This window comes from Ursus americanus, chromosome 18 (genome assembly GCF_024610735.1).
Source record: "Ursus americanus isolate L20-20 chromosome 18, mUrsAme1.1.p, whole genome shotgun sequence".
NCBI classification, from domain to species: Eukaryota; Metazoa; Chordata; class Mammalia; order Carnivora; family Ursidae; genus Ursus; species Ursus americanus.
This window is the reverse complement of record NC_142144.1, coordinates 22,649,239-22,664,717: the sequence shown is the minus strand read 5'-3', so window position 1 is coordinate 22,664,717 and position 15,479 is coordinate 22,649,239. Positions and strand designations below refer to the sequence as shown.

General features: G+C 44.6%; 1 protein-coding gene across 5 annotated transcripts in view; it reads left to right on the top strand.

Moving 5' to 3' along the window:
- The window catches only part of PALM2AKAP2 (PALM2 and AKAP2 fusion), a 325,838-nt gene that overhangs the window by 52,641 nt on the left and 257,718 nt on the right, over positions 1-15,479 (top strand). For all 5 annotated transcript variants that reach the window (XM_087869487.1, XM_045814778.2, XM_087869488.1 and 2 more), the window contains exon 2: positions 15,032-15,112. In XM_087869487.1, the coding sequence (XP_087725613.1) occupies positions 15,032-15,112 (81 nt within the window). The remainder of the gene's footprint in view (positions 1-15,031; positions 15,113-15,479) is intronic.

Sequence of the window (15,479 nt, the reverse complement as noted above, 5' to 3'; positions counted from 1 at the left end):
TCAAAAAAGCATGTAATAATACAGGTGCCATTTACCAAGTCTGTGATTTCCCCTCTTGTCCTATCGTTGTCCTTGTTTCATTCAATGAGACCTTTATCAAATATCAGCAAGCGTTCTTCAGCCATCTCCCTGATCAGGAATGTGCCTGAATTAAATGCTAAGTTCATGGAAAGTGCCAGAACAAAGGAGAAGTGCTCATTATGTGTAGGGTAGCCCCAGGGAGTCTGGGCCAGGTCAGAGAGACCCATGGGTCTCATGAACCCTCAGTAGTATGGATTGCTTCTCCTCTTCTCAGGTTGTCATCAGCCCCCAGAGGAGACCAAATAGGGAATTCTGGGAGACTTTGGATGTACCTATGGGATCCACTGCCTGCCACTCAAATCTGGCGGAGAACCTACTCAGCTTACCTCAATTGCTTTTTCTCGGTACTCACCAGGTGTTACGGTTGGAAGCTATGTAGAAGGAATCCATTCTCAGGGATGATGTTCTTCCTAACCATGGTCTTTCTCAATTTTGAAGTGCAGTGTTGCATCGAGGCATTTAAATAAATCTTCAGAGCACAAAACATGTTTACTTTGGATGGAAGCCGGATTCAGTTTGACCTGCATTTGAGGTGTTTCTGGGGTTCTATATTCAACCCCCTCCCCCATGACTTTGTCTGACTTGGTTTATCATCCATGTTCTGGGGTAGAAAATTGTCATCTAAACCAAGTCTAGGAGCCTCACCAGAGGGGTGAGGGCGATAAATACTACGGAGAGAAGCCATGTTGACTCTTGAGAGACATGGACTCTGTACACACTCTACAGCCCTTACGTCGAAAACCCCATCGACCTTTGGCTGAAACCCAGATTTTGAAGAGCAAAGTAAGTAAAGACTTAATTGCAAAAATAGGCAGGTGACTGACCCCGTGCTGAGTCTCCACAAAATTTAACCAAATGGCTTATTTTGGACTGATGAAGAGGCAACTCAAACCAGCCTAAGCAGAAGGAACTGCTTCTCAGCCTGAACTGTGGGACTGTCACATGCCCTGTGGGGACTTTCCACCTTTGCTAACATGAAAACTACCTGGGAGCATTCACAGCCTCCAGTGCCCGAACCAATGAGCCCGAAGTCTTGGGAGGTGGGACCTGGGCTTGGCACTTTGTAATGTTCTTCAGGTAATCTTAATGTTCATCTAGGGCTGCACGCTGTGGGGAGAATGAAGGTCAAGGTGTGGAGGCCTCCAGCTGGCTTCTGCATGTTCAGAACTGGATGAGACTGGAAGCCAGAGGTTAGAAACAAAGAGGTCAGGACACTACTTTCATGGTATTAATAGCCAGAAATCTTGAGTCTGGCCCCAGACTGTAGCCATAACTCTGGAGGGTTCCCTGGGAACAGATATACATGGGGGATAATGGCAAAGGAAAGCAAAGTCTCATTTTATTCTAAGGCAGACTTAGCACAGATTCCCACCCACCTGCCTGGCCTCCATGCCGTGGCCCATCTCTGGTTAAAGCCAATGTGGCCGGAGTGAAAAGTGAGCAGGGAAGAGAGACAAGGTGAGGTGCAAGAGAAAGGCAGGCGATGCATCATGGATGAGGTTGCTTTGATTTTATCCCAGATGAAAGGGGAAGTCACTGGATGGTTTATAATATGCATCTTATTTAACTAATCACTTGCTGTTTGCTTTTTTTTTTTTTTTGGTGTTGCATGTATATCTCTAGGATGAATATACTTTACAAAAATCTTTGAGCATGTCAAAGATAATTTTCTCTGCATAAATTCTTTATGATAAAGTCAATCAATACTTTTGAAATGGCCTTCCAGAAAGACCATTCTTGTTTGTAATTCTGACCGAGGTTAAAGAGAGGGTCTTTTTCTTTACACCCCCTCCAACACAGAACACATGATATTTTAAAATACACTGAGGGTGTGTAGGAAGCAAGAGAGTACATTTCATAGGTGGAACATGGCATCCCAGTGCTTAATTTGCATTTCTTTGCTTAGTGATAATGTTGAACATTTCCCCTATATTTTGTTCTTTTTCTAATATTTCAGTGTTCATGGCTTTATTTACAAATCATATAGTTTTGTAAGAACTCTTTATTTACTAAAGGTCTTAGCCCTTTGACATAAATATTGCAAATATTTTGTCCCAGATGGGCACTTGCCTTTGCGTTGTCTATTTCGTTGGTACTATAAAAACCACATTTTTAAGTTTTATGCAATGAAGTTATATAATGAAGGTTCATACTTTGTGGTTTCTTGCTCTGCTTTATGTTTTTAAAGTCCTTTCCCCTCCTAAAAGCAGATAATCACTGTGTTTTCTCATTTTTTCATTTTTTACATTTGCCTGAATCCATCTAGAAATTATTTTGGTAGATGGAAAATTCTGTACTTTTAAACCATAGAGGACCGCAGCAACAGCAGAAATAAACCCTCTTTCATTATAGACAAGAGGGCACAACTTGGCTCTATGATAATTCTGACATTAACAGTGCAAGAAAGAGGAGTACACATTTGATTCCTGCTAGGAAACCAATGGAGCCATGATAGACTTCTGTTCATAAAGGAGAAAAGCATCACTTTTTTAAACCTGAAAAGTGTCCTTTTAAGCCTGAAAACACAGAATAACAGTCTGTCGTAAAGAAAGATGACATAAGTATGGCTTAAGAACAACTTACAGTTTATTAACAAAGTGGTAGATAGTTTCTTTCATTTAAACTCCCGCCTGGGTCACTAAGGATATGGCTAATAAAGGGGGAAACTGTCAACGCCCTTTATATTAGTTGCTTGAGTCTTATTTTCAACTCAGATTTATATCATTTAAAACACAGAGAAAATGGTTTGGGGAGGGCCGTTTGGCCCTATTAAAGTGTTAAATGCTTACATCCTTTGACTTAGCAGTCCTTCTGCTAGGAATTTACCCCATGGACATGGCCATAAAAATACATTTAAGATGTATGCAGAAAAAGATTCATTAGAGCCCTGTTTATAACAGCCTACAAAATACTGGGAGCCACGTAAATCATCTATCAGCAGCTGATGAGTATGATAAAGTAAATCTGAGCAGCAGTTACAAAGAATGAGGGGAGACCCCCATATGCTGAGACAGAAAAATCCCTAAGATACATCCTTAAGAAAAAAGGAAGGTGGAAAGCTGGGAGCATATGTTATAATTTCTTTTACATAAAGAATAAAAGATCTCTATGGATACTAGGTTGGTATATCTGTGGGGTTTTTTTCTCTATTAGGATACATATAAAACCTAAATTAATGGGGGTGGGGTATAGGGAGACTCAGTTATTCATTTTATTTCTTTGTGTGTTGTTTGAATTTTCTCACCATGTACATTTATCAGTTTGATTTATATTATGTTTTTATTTTTATTTTTTAAAGATTTTATTTATTTATTTGAGGGAGAGACAGAGACCAAGATAGCGACAGAGATAGTGAGTGAGAGCATGAGTGGGGAGGAGAGGGAGACTCCCCGCTGAGCAGGGAGCCTGGTGCGGGGCTTGATCCCACAGCCCTGGGATCATGACCTGAGCTGAAAGCAGACCCTTAACCTACTGAGCCACCCAAGCACCCTATATTATGTTTTTAAATGCCCTATTTATCTGGGCTATTTATATTTCCTTCTTTGTACTTTTCTCATAGGTATAGGTAGATATAGATACAGATACAGGTAGATGGTCACCAGATATTGACATCTAAAGCAAGAAACAAACAAAAACGTGATTGGCAAGAGTCAGAAAAGGTGTGTCCATCTCTGTTTAAAATGATGCTCATTTCTCGGAGTTGGCATTCCTTTGCTGTCAGAATGCCCCACATCGTGTTCACGTTCTATTTCTGTGCACACTGTTTTGTCTTGTATTTCTGACAACCACAGCTCTGTTCGGGTGCTCCCCAGCCCCGCTACTGTTCATGGGCTGCTGCTCTGAGACCTGCAAGCAGCCAGAGGGGAGAACTGCTTCCCATGAGGTCCATGCAGGGTCCACCCCTGCCTCCAGCCGAGGGACATTTCCTGCAGGTCTTGCACTTCTTCCCAAGATAGGACTGTCAATTAGTGGATGCCTCTGCCCCTTACTCTTCCTGTCATCTAATTTTAGAGAGATATATTCTAATACCTAGACGCCCAGATGTAGAGTTTCTCCACTCATGAGCCTGACATGGTAAATTGAGAGCTTTCCCAGCTGCTGCCTCATTTTGCAACCATCCTTCTCAGATGAAAAGTTCAAATGGAAGAGATTTATTTTGCATTGCTCTCCTTATGAAATCGTTCAATCCCCTGGATGTGTCTCCTGCAGGAATGGAAGTAAATGAATAGAGTGGTTCACCAGGAATTGCTGAAGGTTCCAATCCAGCCTCAACCTATTTCTGTTTGGAATTGGGAAATGCTCACAGATTTTGTAAAAGGCTTCCTGTTTGGGGGGTTGGGGTGGCGGTGGACAGATTTGACATCAAATGTTTTGCATCCTCCACCTCTCATTTGTTCTGGAAGGTTTTGGCTCATGCGCACGAAGGTGGCGAGTTCGTGCGCTCCAGGGGTCTTGTGTGGAGCTCTCTCGGCGCTAAGCAAATGTTAGTAGCCAGAACACATCTTCTGTTCACAGCAACGTGCTCAGGAGTCAGACAGTCTGGGCTTCAGCCCCTCCTTGGCCACTGCCTAGCCCATGACCTTGGATGTGTTTACTCACTCACGTTCAGTTTTGACTATTCTCATCCATCTGAAGGGGGATAGTGAAGCTACCTACTTGAAAGTGTTCTGAGGGCGCCCGGGTGGCTCAGTCGGTTAAGCGTCTGCCTTCAGCTCAGGTCATGATCCCGGGGTCCCGGGATCGAGCCCAGTGTTGGGCTCCCTGCTCAGTGGGGAGTCTCCCTCTTCTTCTCCTTTTGTCCCTCCACCCCCGCTTGTGCTCTCTCTCTCTGTGTCTTTCTCTTTCTCTCTCAAATAAATAAATAAAATCTTTACAAAAACAGAAAGTGTTCTGAGGATTAAATGAAAGACTGGAGGGATCCTGGCACATGGCAAGGAGTCAACAAACTTCATTACCATTATTATTGTTGTTTTTGTTGTTGATATTTTTACCACCACCAACATCCTTATTCTTAGGTTCAACCAGTACAGATCTGAATTTTGGTTCCATGAGTAGATTGCAGTTGCCTAGGCAAAATCCTAAGCCAAAAACTTCATACCAGGTATAAAGGAAGCACCTTTACCTATTGAGCTCTGCACTCTGTCAGGAGATGACCTTCGTTCCACTTTGTGTTGTATCTCACATAGCACCTTAAGACATTTATGGTTCCATATTTCATACTGGGTTCGAATTCTGTTTGACACTAGCCATCTGACCTCATCTCTGTATCTCCCTGTACCTCCGTTTTCTCCTCTGTAAAATGTGGGTAATTATTGTACCTTATCCAGTGGGTCATTGTGAAGGCTCCAGGTGTTAATATTTACCAGTCAGAACAGGGCCAAGCACACAGTAAGCACTATGTAAACGTTTGCTAGTGGGACTTCATACGTTAGGAAGGGTATGTCATTGTCTAGAACGTGAAACCGTTGTTCTCCTTAGTATTGCGGATTCTTAGAGATGGAGGAAGCTTACGGCAAACTGTTCCAACCTGTTCAGTTCACACGTGGGGAATCAAAAGCCTAGGAACATTAGACCCATCTATGTCACCCAGAGGTTAGGGGTCCAACCTGGACCCAAACCTGGATCTCCTGACTCCGAGTTCAGTGCTCATGTGGCTTCATGGTGGGATTAATGCAATACTTTGAGATTGATGATATATGGAGATTACGTTCTATGGGTGAACTTAGTTATGTTATTTCTGGCATTTGGGACTTTCTCAGAATTCTCTACCATTCCATCTGTATAGAAAGTGCTCAGTTTTTTTCTTCACAGTGGACTTATCTACATGATACCGTAAAACAGATCTTACTTTCTCACAAGAGCTGTGTCAGACCGCTCTTCTTTATGGTTTCCAGAAAAGATGCTAAAGGGAAGCACACCTAACAAAGAACTGAATGTTATGACCATTAAAGCAAAAACATAGCTGTATGGTTAAATAATTATTTAAAGGGTAACACTGAGGGCAGATCTTAAAAATAGACTTAAGATATTATCCATATGGAGTATAAAGTATCTACAAAAGACTTTCAGCTAAAACTTTCCTGTGCTGTGCATTGAACTTGTCACTAATAGGCTGGCTATATTAACTGTTCAGTTTTGCATCTAAACTCTGTATAATGTTTGTTAAGATTTTAGGTGTTCAAGTATCCTTTCAAAAATCCATAGGGAAGTTTGAACTAATCAGTGGCTTCTTTCCTATTTAAAATTCTTTCTCTTGACTTTATAGTTTTGGCTGAAAGCAAAACAGGCAGTTCCCTGTTACCAATAGATGGGAAGTTCAAGGCCAAGTAATCAGTTGAATAAAAGGTAATTACCTCATTGGGAATGCTGGTCCAACCTAAGCAATGGGAACTGAATAGAGTTGTAGAATTCTCTACTTCACAGGGCGATGCTGTAGGTTGAATGGGTGCACAGCTGAGCAGAGCAGTGTGACTATAGGAAATGTCGTTTACTTGTCCTTTTGACCAAGCCTTTTGAGCTGACTCCAGATTCTGCTCCTTAGTTTTGTGGGATCAGAAAATCACGTAACAACGTGGCTTTCAATACACTGGTCAACCTAAATCTAAGTGCCACGTTATTCATTTTATGGCGGATGGACATTGCAGGGGGCTTAACAAGTATTCTCTCTCCATTTAGCTAATGACTTGGGGAAGCCTGAATATAGTCAGGATCATGATTGATGCCCTTCAAGTCAGAGCCAGGAGTGAGAGTTTTGGTATCTGGTGGCATTGAGATCAGATAACTGATCTCTGGTAGGGGTACGTCCGCTGAGCAAACTCAGCATTCAGGTTAGCTGGACAGGCAGTTGGACAGAAGTGAGTGAGCACTTCCTCGATTGTTTTACACGTGATCACTCAGGTTCTCAGTTTTCAGACCGACCATCCTGCTTCTCTTTCCTCAGATATAAGTAACACTGGTTCCACAGCAGCATGAAACAGGTAATTATAATTCAACCACGACTGAGATGACATTTTGATTCCTTAATAGAAAAAGCTCACAGGGCCCCCATTTACAAGTTGATTTTCCATAATTTAATTCTCACACTTACTAGTTAGCGTAACCTAGATAGACGCTGGCACCCTGGCGATTCTGTTTCAGCTGGAAGGCACATTCAAAGTAGCACGGTCTGAGGAAAAGTCCAGGAGTCTTACTGGAATCTTTGGAAGTGCATCAAAGAGGATTCATTTGATAAGCCACAATAAAATATCGCAAGATTCTCTCCTTCTGATCCTCTGGTCTTCATATCTCAGCTCCTTTTCTTTTTAAACGGGTGAACTTCAAGCTGTCCCCAAGCTACCTCAGTTTTTTTCTTCATTCCTTCCCTCCTTTTCTCTGTCTGATTTTCCCCTCATCAGCTATATATGCCCTGTTCCTTTTCCAAGTGCAAACTATTTAAAACAGTCTGGGTCTGCAGTTCAGCGCTCTGCCCCTTTCTCTGATTCTGCATGGCAAAGCCTATGAACCAGCTGGCCCAGAGGCACTGAAAAGCCTGTGTGACTCAGGGAAGGGACACACAATTCCCTTTGGCTCACAATGGGAGGCATCAAAGCAACTTTCTCTTTATCTAGCAATAGCTGGAGGAAAGACTGCAACATTTAAATTTTAGCATATTTTCTCCCCCCCCCCCATCTAAATTCTGGCATCCGTTGAAGGCAATAGTGCTCTGAATAAGTAGGTCTTCTGGTTTCTTCCCACAATTGCATGCTGGGGCTCTAATAATCTGCTCAAGTCAATGTGGGCCTCAGCAGAGGAAAGGAAACTCCCTATCTCTGCTCCTTACTGCCTTTCCTGCTCAGCCTCTTTCCCCTCTCTCACTGTTCCTCAGAGACTCATTTGGGATGCCTCCCCAGCCACCGCCTTCCCTGGGTTGCAGCCACGGCAGAGGAGAGAAGAGGGAGTCTGCCTCTAACTGCATAAGGGTGAACATAGGCTTCCTAGTGATTTCCCATTATACTTACTAACCACCTTTGCCCAGAGTGTGCTCCATTCCATGGGTGCTCCTTACCATACTGAGAGCCTGCAATTTCATAATGTTGCAATACTTCCAGAAAATACTTGCCAGGAAAATATATAATTTACAGAAAGACAATGAAAGTGACTTGCTAGGCCTCCCAGATAGTAGAGGGATCTGGAAACCTTCCTAATGGATTGAGATCACTTCATTCCAGATGTCTCTTGAGTCACATTCCCCCTGAATGGTTTGCTACTGTCAGCTCATTATACTTTCCCTGGAATTTCCCCTTACCCCAGCTTTTCTCCCCAGAATGAGCTTTCCATGATTCCTTCCCAGAGTTAGATTTTTCAACTCTGTTCTTATATGCATGGCAACAATCCATATGGGCTAACGTCTCCAACAGAAAGACCCTTCTGGTTCTATTGACTGATCGCTAATGTGTTTTCAATGATATATTTTACTGCCATTGAAATCATGAGTGCAAATTCATAATGCACTTGAGTGAGGGATTTGTACAAACAAAATATGATCAGAGGGGAGCAAGTATCTCAGTCAGATATACTTGTCTATTACATGTCTTCGTGATGCAGTGCTCTAAGCTTTGGAGATGCATCAGTCAAGATTTTTTTTTCAGATTTATTTATTTATTTGAGAGAAGGAGAGAGAGAGTGAGATGAGGGGAAGGGCAGAGGGAGAGAATCTCAGGCAGACTCCCTGCTGAGTGTGGACCCCCCCCAACGCAAGGCTCAATCTCACGACCCATGAGATCATGACCTGAGCCAAAATCGTGAGTTGAACACTCAACCGACTGAGCCACCCAGGTGCCCCTGCATCAGCCAAGATTTTTGTCCTCAAAGAGCACGTAGTTTGATAAAGGGAGAAGATATGTAAATGGTTCCATGTGTAAAGTGCCCAAGGTGCCGATGCAGAAAGAGCCACAGCCTGTAAAGGGAGCAGACAAAGAGGGCGTGATGAATTCTGTTTGGAGGGAGCAGGAAAGGCTTCTGTACTTGTCACTCCTCTTTGAGTTGCAAGTGACAGAAACAACACTCCAACTAGCTTAAGCAAAAGGGAGAGGTATTAGCGTATATAATTTAGAAAGGCCAGGGTGTGGTTCCAGCTTCGTGCATAGCTAGACCTGGCACCCATTAGTGTCATTAGGGTCCTTATTTCTCTGTCTTTCAGCTCTGCTTCTCTCTGCATGTTTGACCTTTCTCCAACATGGATGCATTTCGTCCATGTGGCTTGGGAAAACTGCCACTCAGATGTGCATTTCCCAGCTTAACCTTAGGGAAAGGGAGCTTTTCTCTCCCAGGACTCATGTGTCTATCCCTAGAATAGGGCTTGGGTCATTTAGCCAGCCGTTGGCCCAACTGCTATTGCACTGAGATAAGGTAGAATGATTTGCCCAGCCTGTGTCACATGCAAGTCCTTGTGGCAGGGATGAGCCTGGCTACGTGGGACTAACTTATGACTGTCATACCCACCTGCTCCATTTACAGTGAGGGTAGGTGAATTCTCTGAAGGAAAGAAGGCTGGCAGATGGTTACTCTAGTTTCATTGATATTTAAACTGTATTGGCAAAGAGGAATCCTTTTCTAAAAAAAAAAAAAAAGATTTTATTTATTTAGAGAGCTTGAGTAGGGGGAAGGGCAGAGGGAATGGGAGAGAGAAAGAATCTCAAGCAGACTCAGTGCTGAGTGCGGGCCTGATGCACGGCTCAATCCCATGACCCTGAGATCATGACCCAAGCCGAAATCAAGATTTGGATGCATAACTGACTGAGCCACCCAGGTGCCCCAGTACTTTTTTGGTCAGATGAAGCAGTGAGGGAAAACTTATTATTTGTCATTACAGGCAATGGGAAACATTCTGGGATTTGAAGCAAGGGAGGGAGATACACTTCCATTTTAGAGAATCGGTCACTCTGGCAGCCGTGCAGAGAGACCTACTCAGAGCCCAGACTCAGAGGCAGGGAGAGTAGTGAGGATACCCCTGCAGTAATCCAGATAGAAATTGGGTGTAACAGTTAAGTGCTACAGAGTGCTAAAGATACTAATATAGAATATTCTACATGTGCACGTGGGGAGATAAAGGAGGAATATGAAGGTAGTAATAAGGGTTGTATTCGGGTAGCAGAAGATGTGGAAAATGACAGAAACAACAGGACTCGGTCTTTCGAGAAAGCGACGTGTCTAGAATAACTGCAGTTTCCTAGTGGAGTAGTGTCATCTGCTGAGACGAGGAATAGAAAGAGCAGAAGTGAGGCTGCGGGAGAGGGGTGGCCGAGATGATGCCAGCAAGTGCTAAGTTTGAGGGAATGGGTGTGAACCGTTGGCCATCAGATGTGGGAATCTGGAGCTCGGAAGAGAGATCTAGGCTGAAAATATAGATGGGGGAAGTTATCAACATATAGTTCTATGCCGATGGGACTAAAGGGAATCATATCATCTAACTGTCTGGAGTGGGAAGAGAGTTAGTGGTTTTGCCTTCACCCCGGGAAGGAGAGGTCTGGGAAGCAGCAGGCTAGCAGGTGAGGAGCACAGCTCAGACCTCAACAGCCCAGGCAGGTGATACCAGGAACTTGCCAGATGTTGACTCATCACTGATTCTATACAGAGGCTGACTGCACAGTGGACCTCTTTTGTTGCGTTCGTAGGGACTTCAGGACCTAAGCCCATCACTGTGGAAGGGGACTCAACTCATCCGAGATTCCTGTAACAGCCATTGTTGTACAAAGGGCCCTTGGGACAGGGCCAAGCCTGAGTCTGCAGCAGACAGAACACAGATGTGAACGTGCTGTTGCTGGGGCCTGGTTGTATATATTAACGACTGTTTGGTTTTGAGTCTTAGCCTAATAAGGAGTTTCCTCCAGGAAAATAAGAATACAGCGCCAGTGGGAAAGTACTGCTTTCCCACTGTTGCCCGTTCCTGCACCAACATGCTTTGGTCTGTGTGGCTGAAAGCCAAGACACTGCCTTGCCTGCCCCCCTAGATCCTACTAGTCCTGAGTCTCATCCATTCTGGTTCTTGTATTTGTCCTTTCCTTTCCATTCTGATTGGAACAGCTCTAAACTAGAGTGGCTTGTCAGTTTATCTGTCCCCACCGCACCGCAGCATCCTCCTAAGACGCTTCATCATCTTTTCATCCAGAGGCCAGCAAACTCTGACTGCAGCCTGAATCTGGCCTGCTAACTCTGTTTGTAAATAAAGGTTTATTAGAACACAGCCACATGCGGGGCGCCTGGGTGGCTCATTCAAATAGGTGTCTGCCTTCAGCTTGGGTTGTGGTCCTGAGATCAAGCCCTGCCTTGGGCTCCTTGCTCAGCGGGGAGCCTTCTCCTCCCTCTCCCCCTGCTTGTGCTCTCTCTCTCTCAGATAAATAAAATCTTAAAAAAAAAAAAAACCCACAGCCCACACTCACTCATTTATTGTCTAAGGCCATTTGCACACTGCAATGACAGCTTTGAGTAGTTGCAACAGAAATTGTGTGTTCTAGGGGAGCCTGGGTGGCACAGCGGTTAAGCGTCTGCCTTCGGCTCAGGGCGTGATCCCGGTGTTACGGGATCGAGCCCCACATCAGGCTCCTCCGCTATGAGCCTGCTTCTTCCTCTCCCACTCCCCCTGCTTGTGTTCCCTCTCTCGCTGGCTGTCTCTCTCTCTGTTGAATAAATTAAAAAAAGAAAGAAAGAAATTGTGTGTTCTACAAAACCTAAAATATTTACTGTCTGGACCTTTATAGAAAAAGCATCCCAACCCCTATTCATCCATCCTACACACCAGTGCCAGATTAATGTTCCCAAAATGCCATTTTACCGTATCACTGTCTTGCTTAGAACCCTACAATATATCATTGCCTGTAGAATACAATCCAGACTTCTTGGCCTGGCATTCAAGGCCCTTGATAGTCTAGTCCTAGCCAATCTTTTGAATCACTGATCTCTATTCCAAAGAGCAAGCCCTACCCTTCAGAGAGATTTCCCTCCTCCCTGTCCCTGGAATGTGCAGGGACATTTCTACCCTTGTTCACACAATTATCTTTCCCTGGAATATGCTGTCCATTAATTTATATCTACCTAATTCCTATTCATTTAAAAAAAAAGATTTTATTTATTTGACAGAGAGAGAGCGAGCACAAGCAGGAGGAGATGCAGAGGGAGAGGGAGAAGCAGGCTCCCCACTGAGCAGGGAACCTGATCCAGGACTCCATCCCAGGACTCTGGGATCACGACCTGAGCCGAAGGCAGACGCTTAACTGACTGAGCCACCCAGGCACCCCAAATTCCCACCCATTCTTTTTTTTTTTTTTTTTTTTTTTTTTTATTTTTTTTTTTAATTAATAATGATTTTTTATTATATTATGTTAGTCACCATACAGTACATCCCCGGTTTTCGATGTAAGGCTCGATGATTCATTAGTTGTGTATAACACCCAGTGCACCATGCAATATGTGCCCTCCTTACTACCCATCACCGGTCTATCCCATTCCCCCACCCCCCTCCCCTCTGTAGCCCTCAGTTTGTTTCTCATAGTCCATTCTTAATGAACTAACTTAAAACCTGCGTCTGTCATGATCATGTCTGTTCACAGTGACCACCTATGAGTCTGCTGCTTGGGCATATAAAGGTTCACTGCCTGTACCATCAGTAATATTTTCTCTATACAAGGCACAGTCACTCATATCATGGTGGGCATCTCTAGAGGATTTTCTATATAAACAAAGAGGGAAACAAAGAGTTGGGAAAGCCTAGGTTTGCAAGTGACCAGACATGTAATTAGAACTCTGGCTTAGCGCATTCAGGTTTCCATAACAAAATGCCATAGCCTGAGTGCATCATCTACAACAGGAATTTGGTTCCCACAGTTCTGGAGGCTGGGAAGCCCCAGATCCAGGCACTGGCAAATTCCATGTCTGGTGGGGACCTGCTTCCTGGTTAAGCAACAACTGTCTTTTCACTGTGTCCTCACATGGCAGAAGGGGCAGAAGAGTTCTCGGGGGTTTTTCATTTAAGGGCACTAGTCCCATTCAGGAGGGCTCCACTCTCATCATCGCATCACCTCCCAAAGGTCCCCACCTCCTAATTACTGTCACTTTGGGGATTAGGTTTCAACATATGGATTTAGGGGGAAGACACAAGCATTCCGTCCATAAAACACGTAGCACACAGTTCACATGCATGAAAGTATGGTGTCTCTGCATCTTGTGTCCGTGGCATGCTGTAGCTTGGCTCTGGGTTTAAATTTGGACAGCTGCATATCTTGACAGCCAGTGGGAGTGAACGATAAACCCCAGTGAGCCTGCTGTCAAGGAGCTGGAGTAGCTAGGATGTCGAGATGGGGGCTGGTTCCGGAGGTCCTTGCTTTATCATGTGGGCCTCTGAGGCACTGCGTATGGGGGCTCTTCCCGTTAGGCCTCACTTTCCCATCCACTGTCGTATGTTATATGTCCTTACACATACTCTGGGATTAAGCAGCATCCATAATGCGCCACTGATTGGAGTCTTTGGTAAATGGTAAGTTCTTGGGCCTCCCTTTGACAGGGAGTTTATATGCCTGACTTGGATATCATGTCTCCCAGCGGCTTGAGATTATAAACTAATATTTCTTACAAGTCTGTGCATTGCACAAGGAACTTGGTTGTAACACAAATCATTGCCGTGTTGACTTGAATAGCAGTGGCGTCGGCACATCCCCAGAAACATAGCAGCTCCTTAAAATACAGGCTTCTGTTAACACAGAGCCCAGCAGCCAGCCTTCCACGTTACTGTCTTCTCCAGGGTTTGGCTGTCGTGTTGTCGAATGCCACTCTGTCTGTCTAGCAAGTTTCTCCCTGCATGTGTGAGTAAAGGAAAATAATCCAGTGCCGTAAATGTCTCAGCAGATCTCCCCACTGTGCACTTTGGAAACAAAACGTGGAACAAGTAAGCTGTCATTAAAGACAGGCCTTTCTGTTCTTAAATCAGTCACATTTATATGATGTCTGTTGTCTGCATTTGAGAAGTGTGGAGAAGAAAAGCATTAAGTGTGCACTCCGGTGGAAAGGGCATGCTCTGAATACAGGGGAGTTACCTCCGTTTAGAGCCAATGTCTAGGCATTACCTAGAAGTAAACATGTGGCAATAAGTATAAGAACAAATAACATTTATTGAGCATTTACTATGTGGCAGACCATTGTTCCAAATCCTTCACATTATCATTGAATCCACACCCCAACCTTATGGTTTAGGTACAATTATGGTCTCCTCTGTATGTGAGAGAAGGCTTGGACTCAGGGAGGTAAAAGAACTTGCCAGAGGTCACACAGGTAGCAAATGGCAGAGCTGGGCATTGGATCCAGGCAGACCAACTTCAGGTTTCATATTTAACGTAAGCTCGGGGAGCCCCGCCCACATGCAGTGCTCCCCCCACCCCGAGGCTAGTTTCAGCAAAGACCACCCATCTAATTCGCATCGTTTGTGATGTCCAACGGGATGATTTGTCCTACGAAATTGGAAATTATGTTGGATTACTTGTGTATGTGATTTCGGTAAGAGAAAGCTGACCCTGGAATCCCCACTGTTTCATTCTGCCATACAGGCAGTTTAGAACAACCTCTATCTTTTCGATTGAGACATTTTTATTCTTTGTCTCCAAATTAACACTGCATAGAACATGACTGTGTGAGTGTGTGTGTGTGTGTGTGTGTGTGTGTGTGTGTGGAAACCGCCTTTTCTTCTGGATTAAATTGCTGCAGCCCGGCTGACTGAGGAGACTCTCCCACTCGCCGAGCCCACAGCAGGCATGTTAGGAGAAAGCCGCTGGAGGCGGAGGGCAGGTGACACTGCGTGTGTGCCCAGCATCTCTGCGAGTGTCTCTCCAGATGTGTGCTGCTGCTGCTGTCGCCGCTGCTTCCGGCCTTAAAATTCCTGGAGCCAACACCCACCTACTCTTACAGCCTCTCTCTCTTTATTTTCAAGGAAAAGAGAAAGAGGCAGACTGAAATAGAAGGCAAGCGACAGGAGCTTGACGAGCAGATACTTCTGCTGCAGCATTCTAAGGTAAGTGGCCGATCCTGCAAACCTGTTCCGTTATTAGACATGCAGATCACACTCCGGAGAGCTGGGCAGAGCCTGCCCTGGCGTGAAGGCACTGCCGCCGACTGCACCAGCCCTGTCTCGTTCTGTCGGGAAACCATCTCTTGGCTTTTCTTGTGCATTTCTCCAATTCAGGGCATTGTTACAGCATTCCAGTTTCTGAGAGCATGAGGAGATTAGCGTGTGCCTGTGGACGGGTTTGGGGGCTGGTGTGTGCATGTGAAATGTGGTGGTTATATATATAGCAACTGGAGGAGAATTTCCACATGGTGGGTGAGGCAGCGTTCCGGAGCTGCACCCCAGTGCGCGAGGTGCTCTGCGTGTGTTTGTC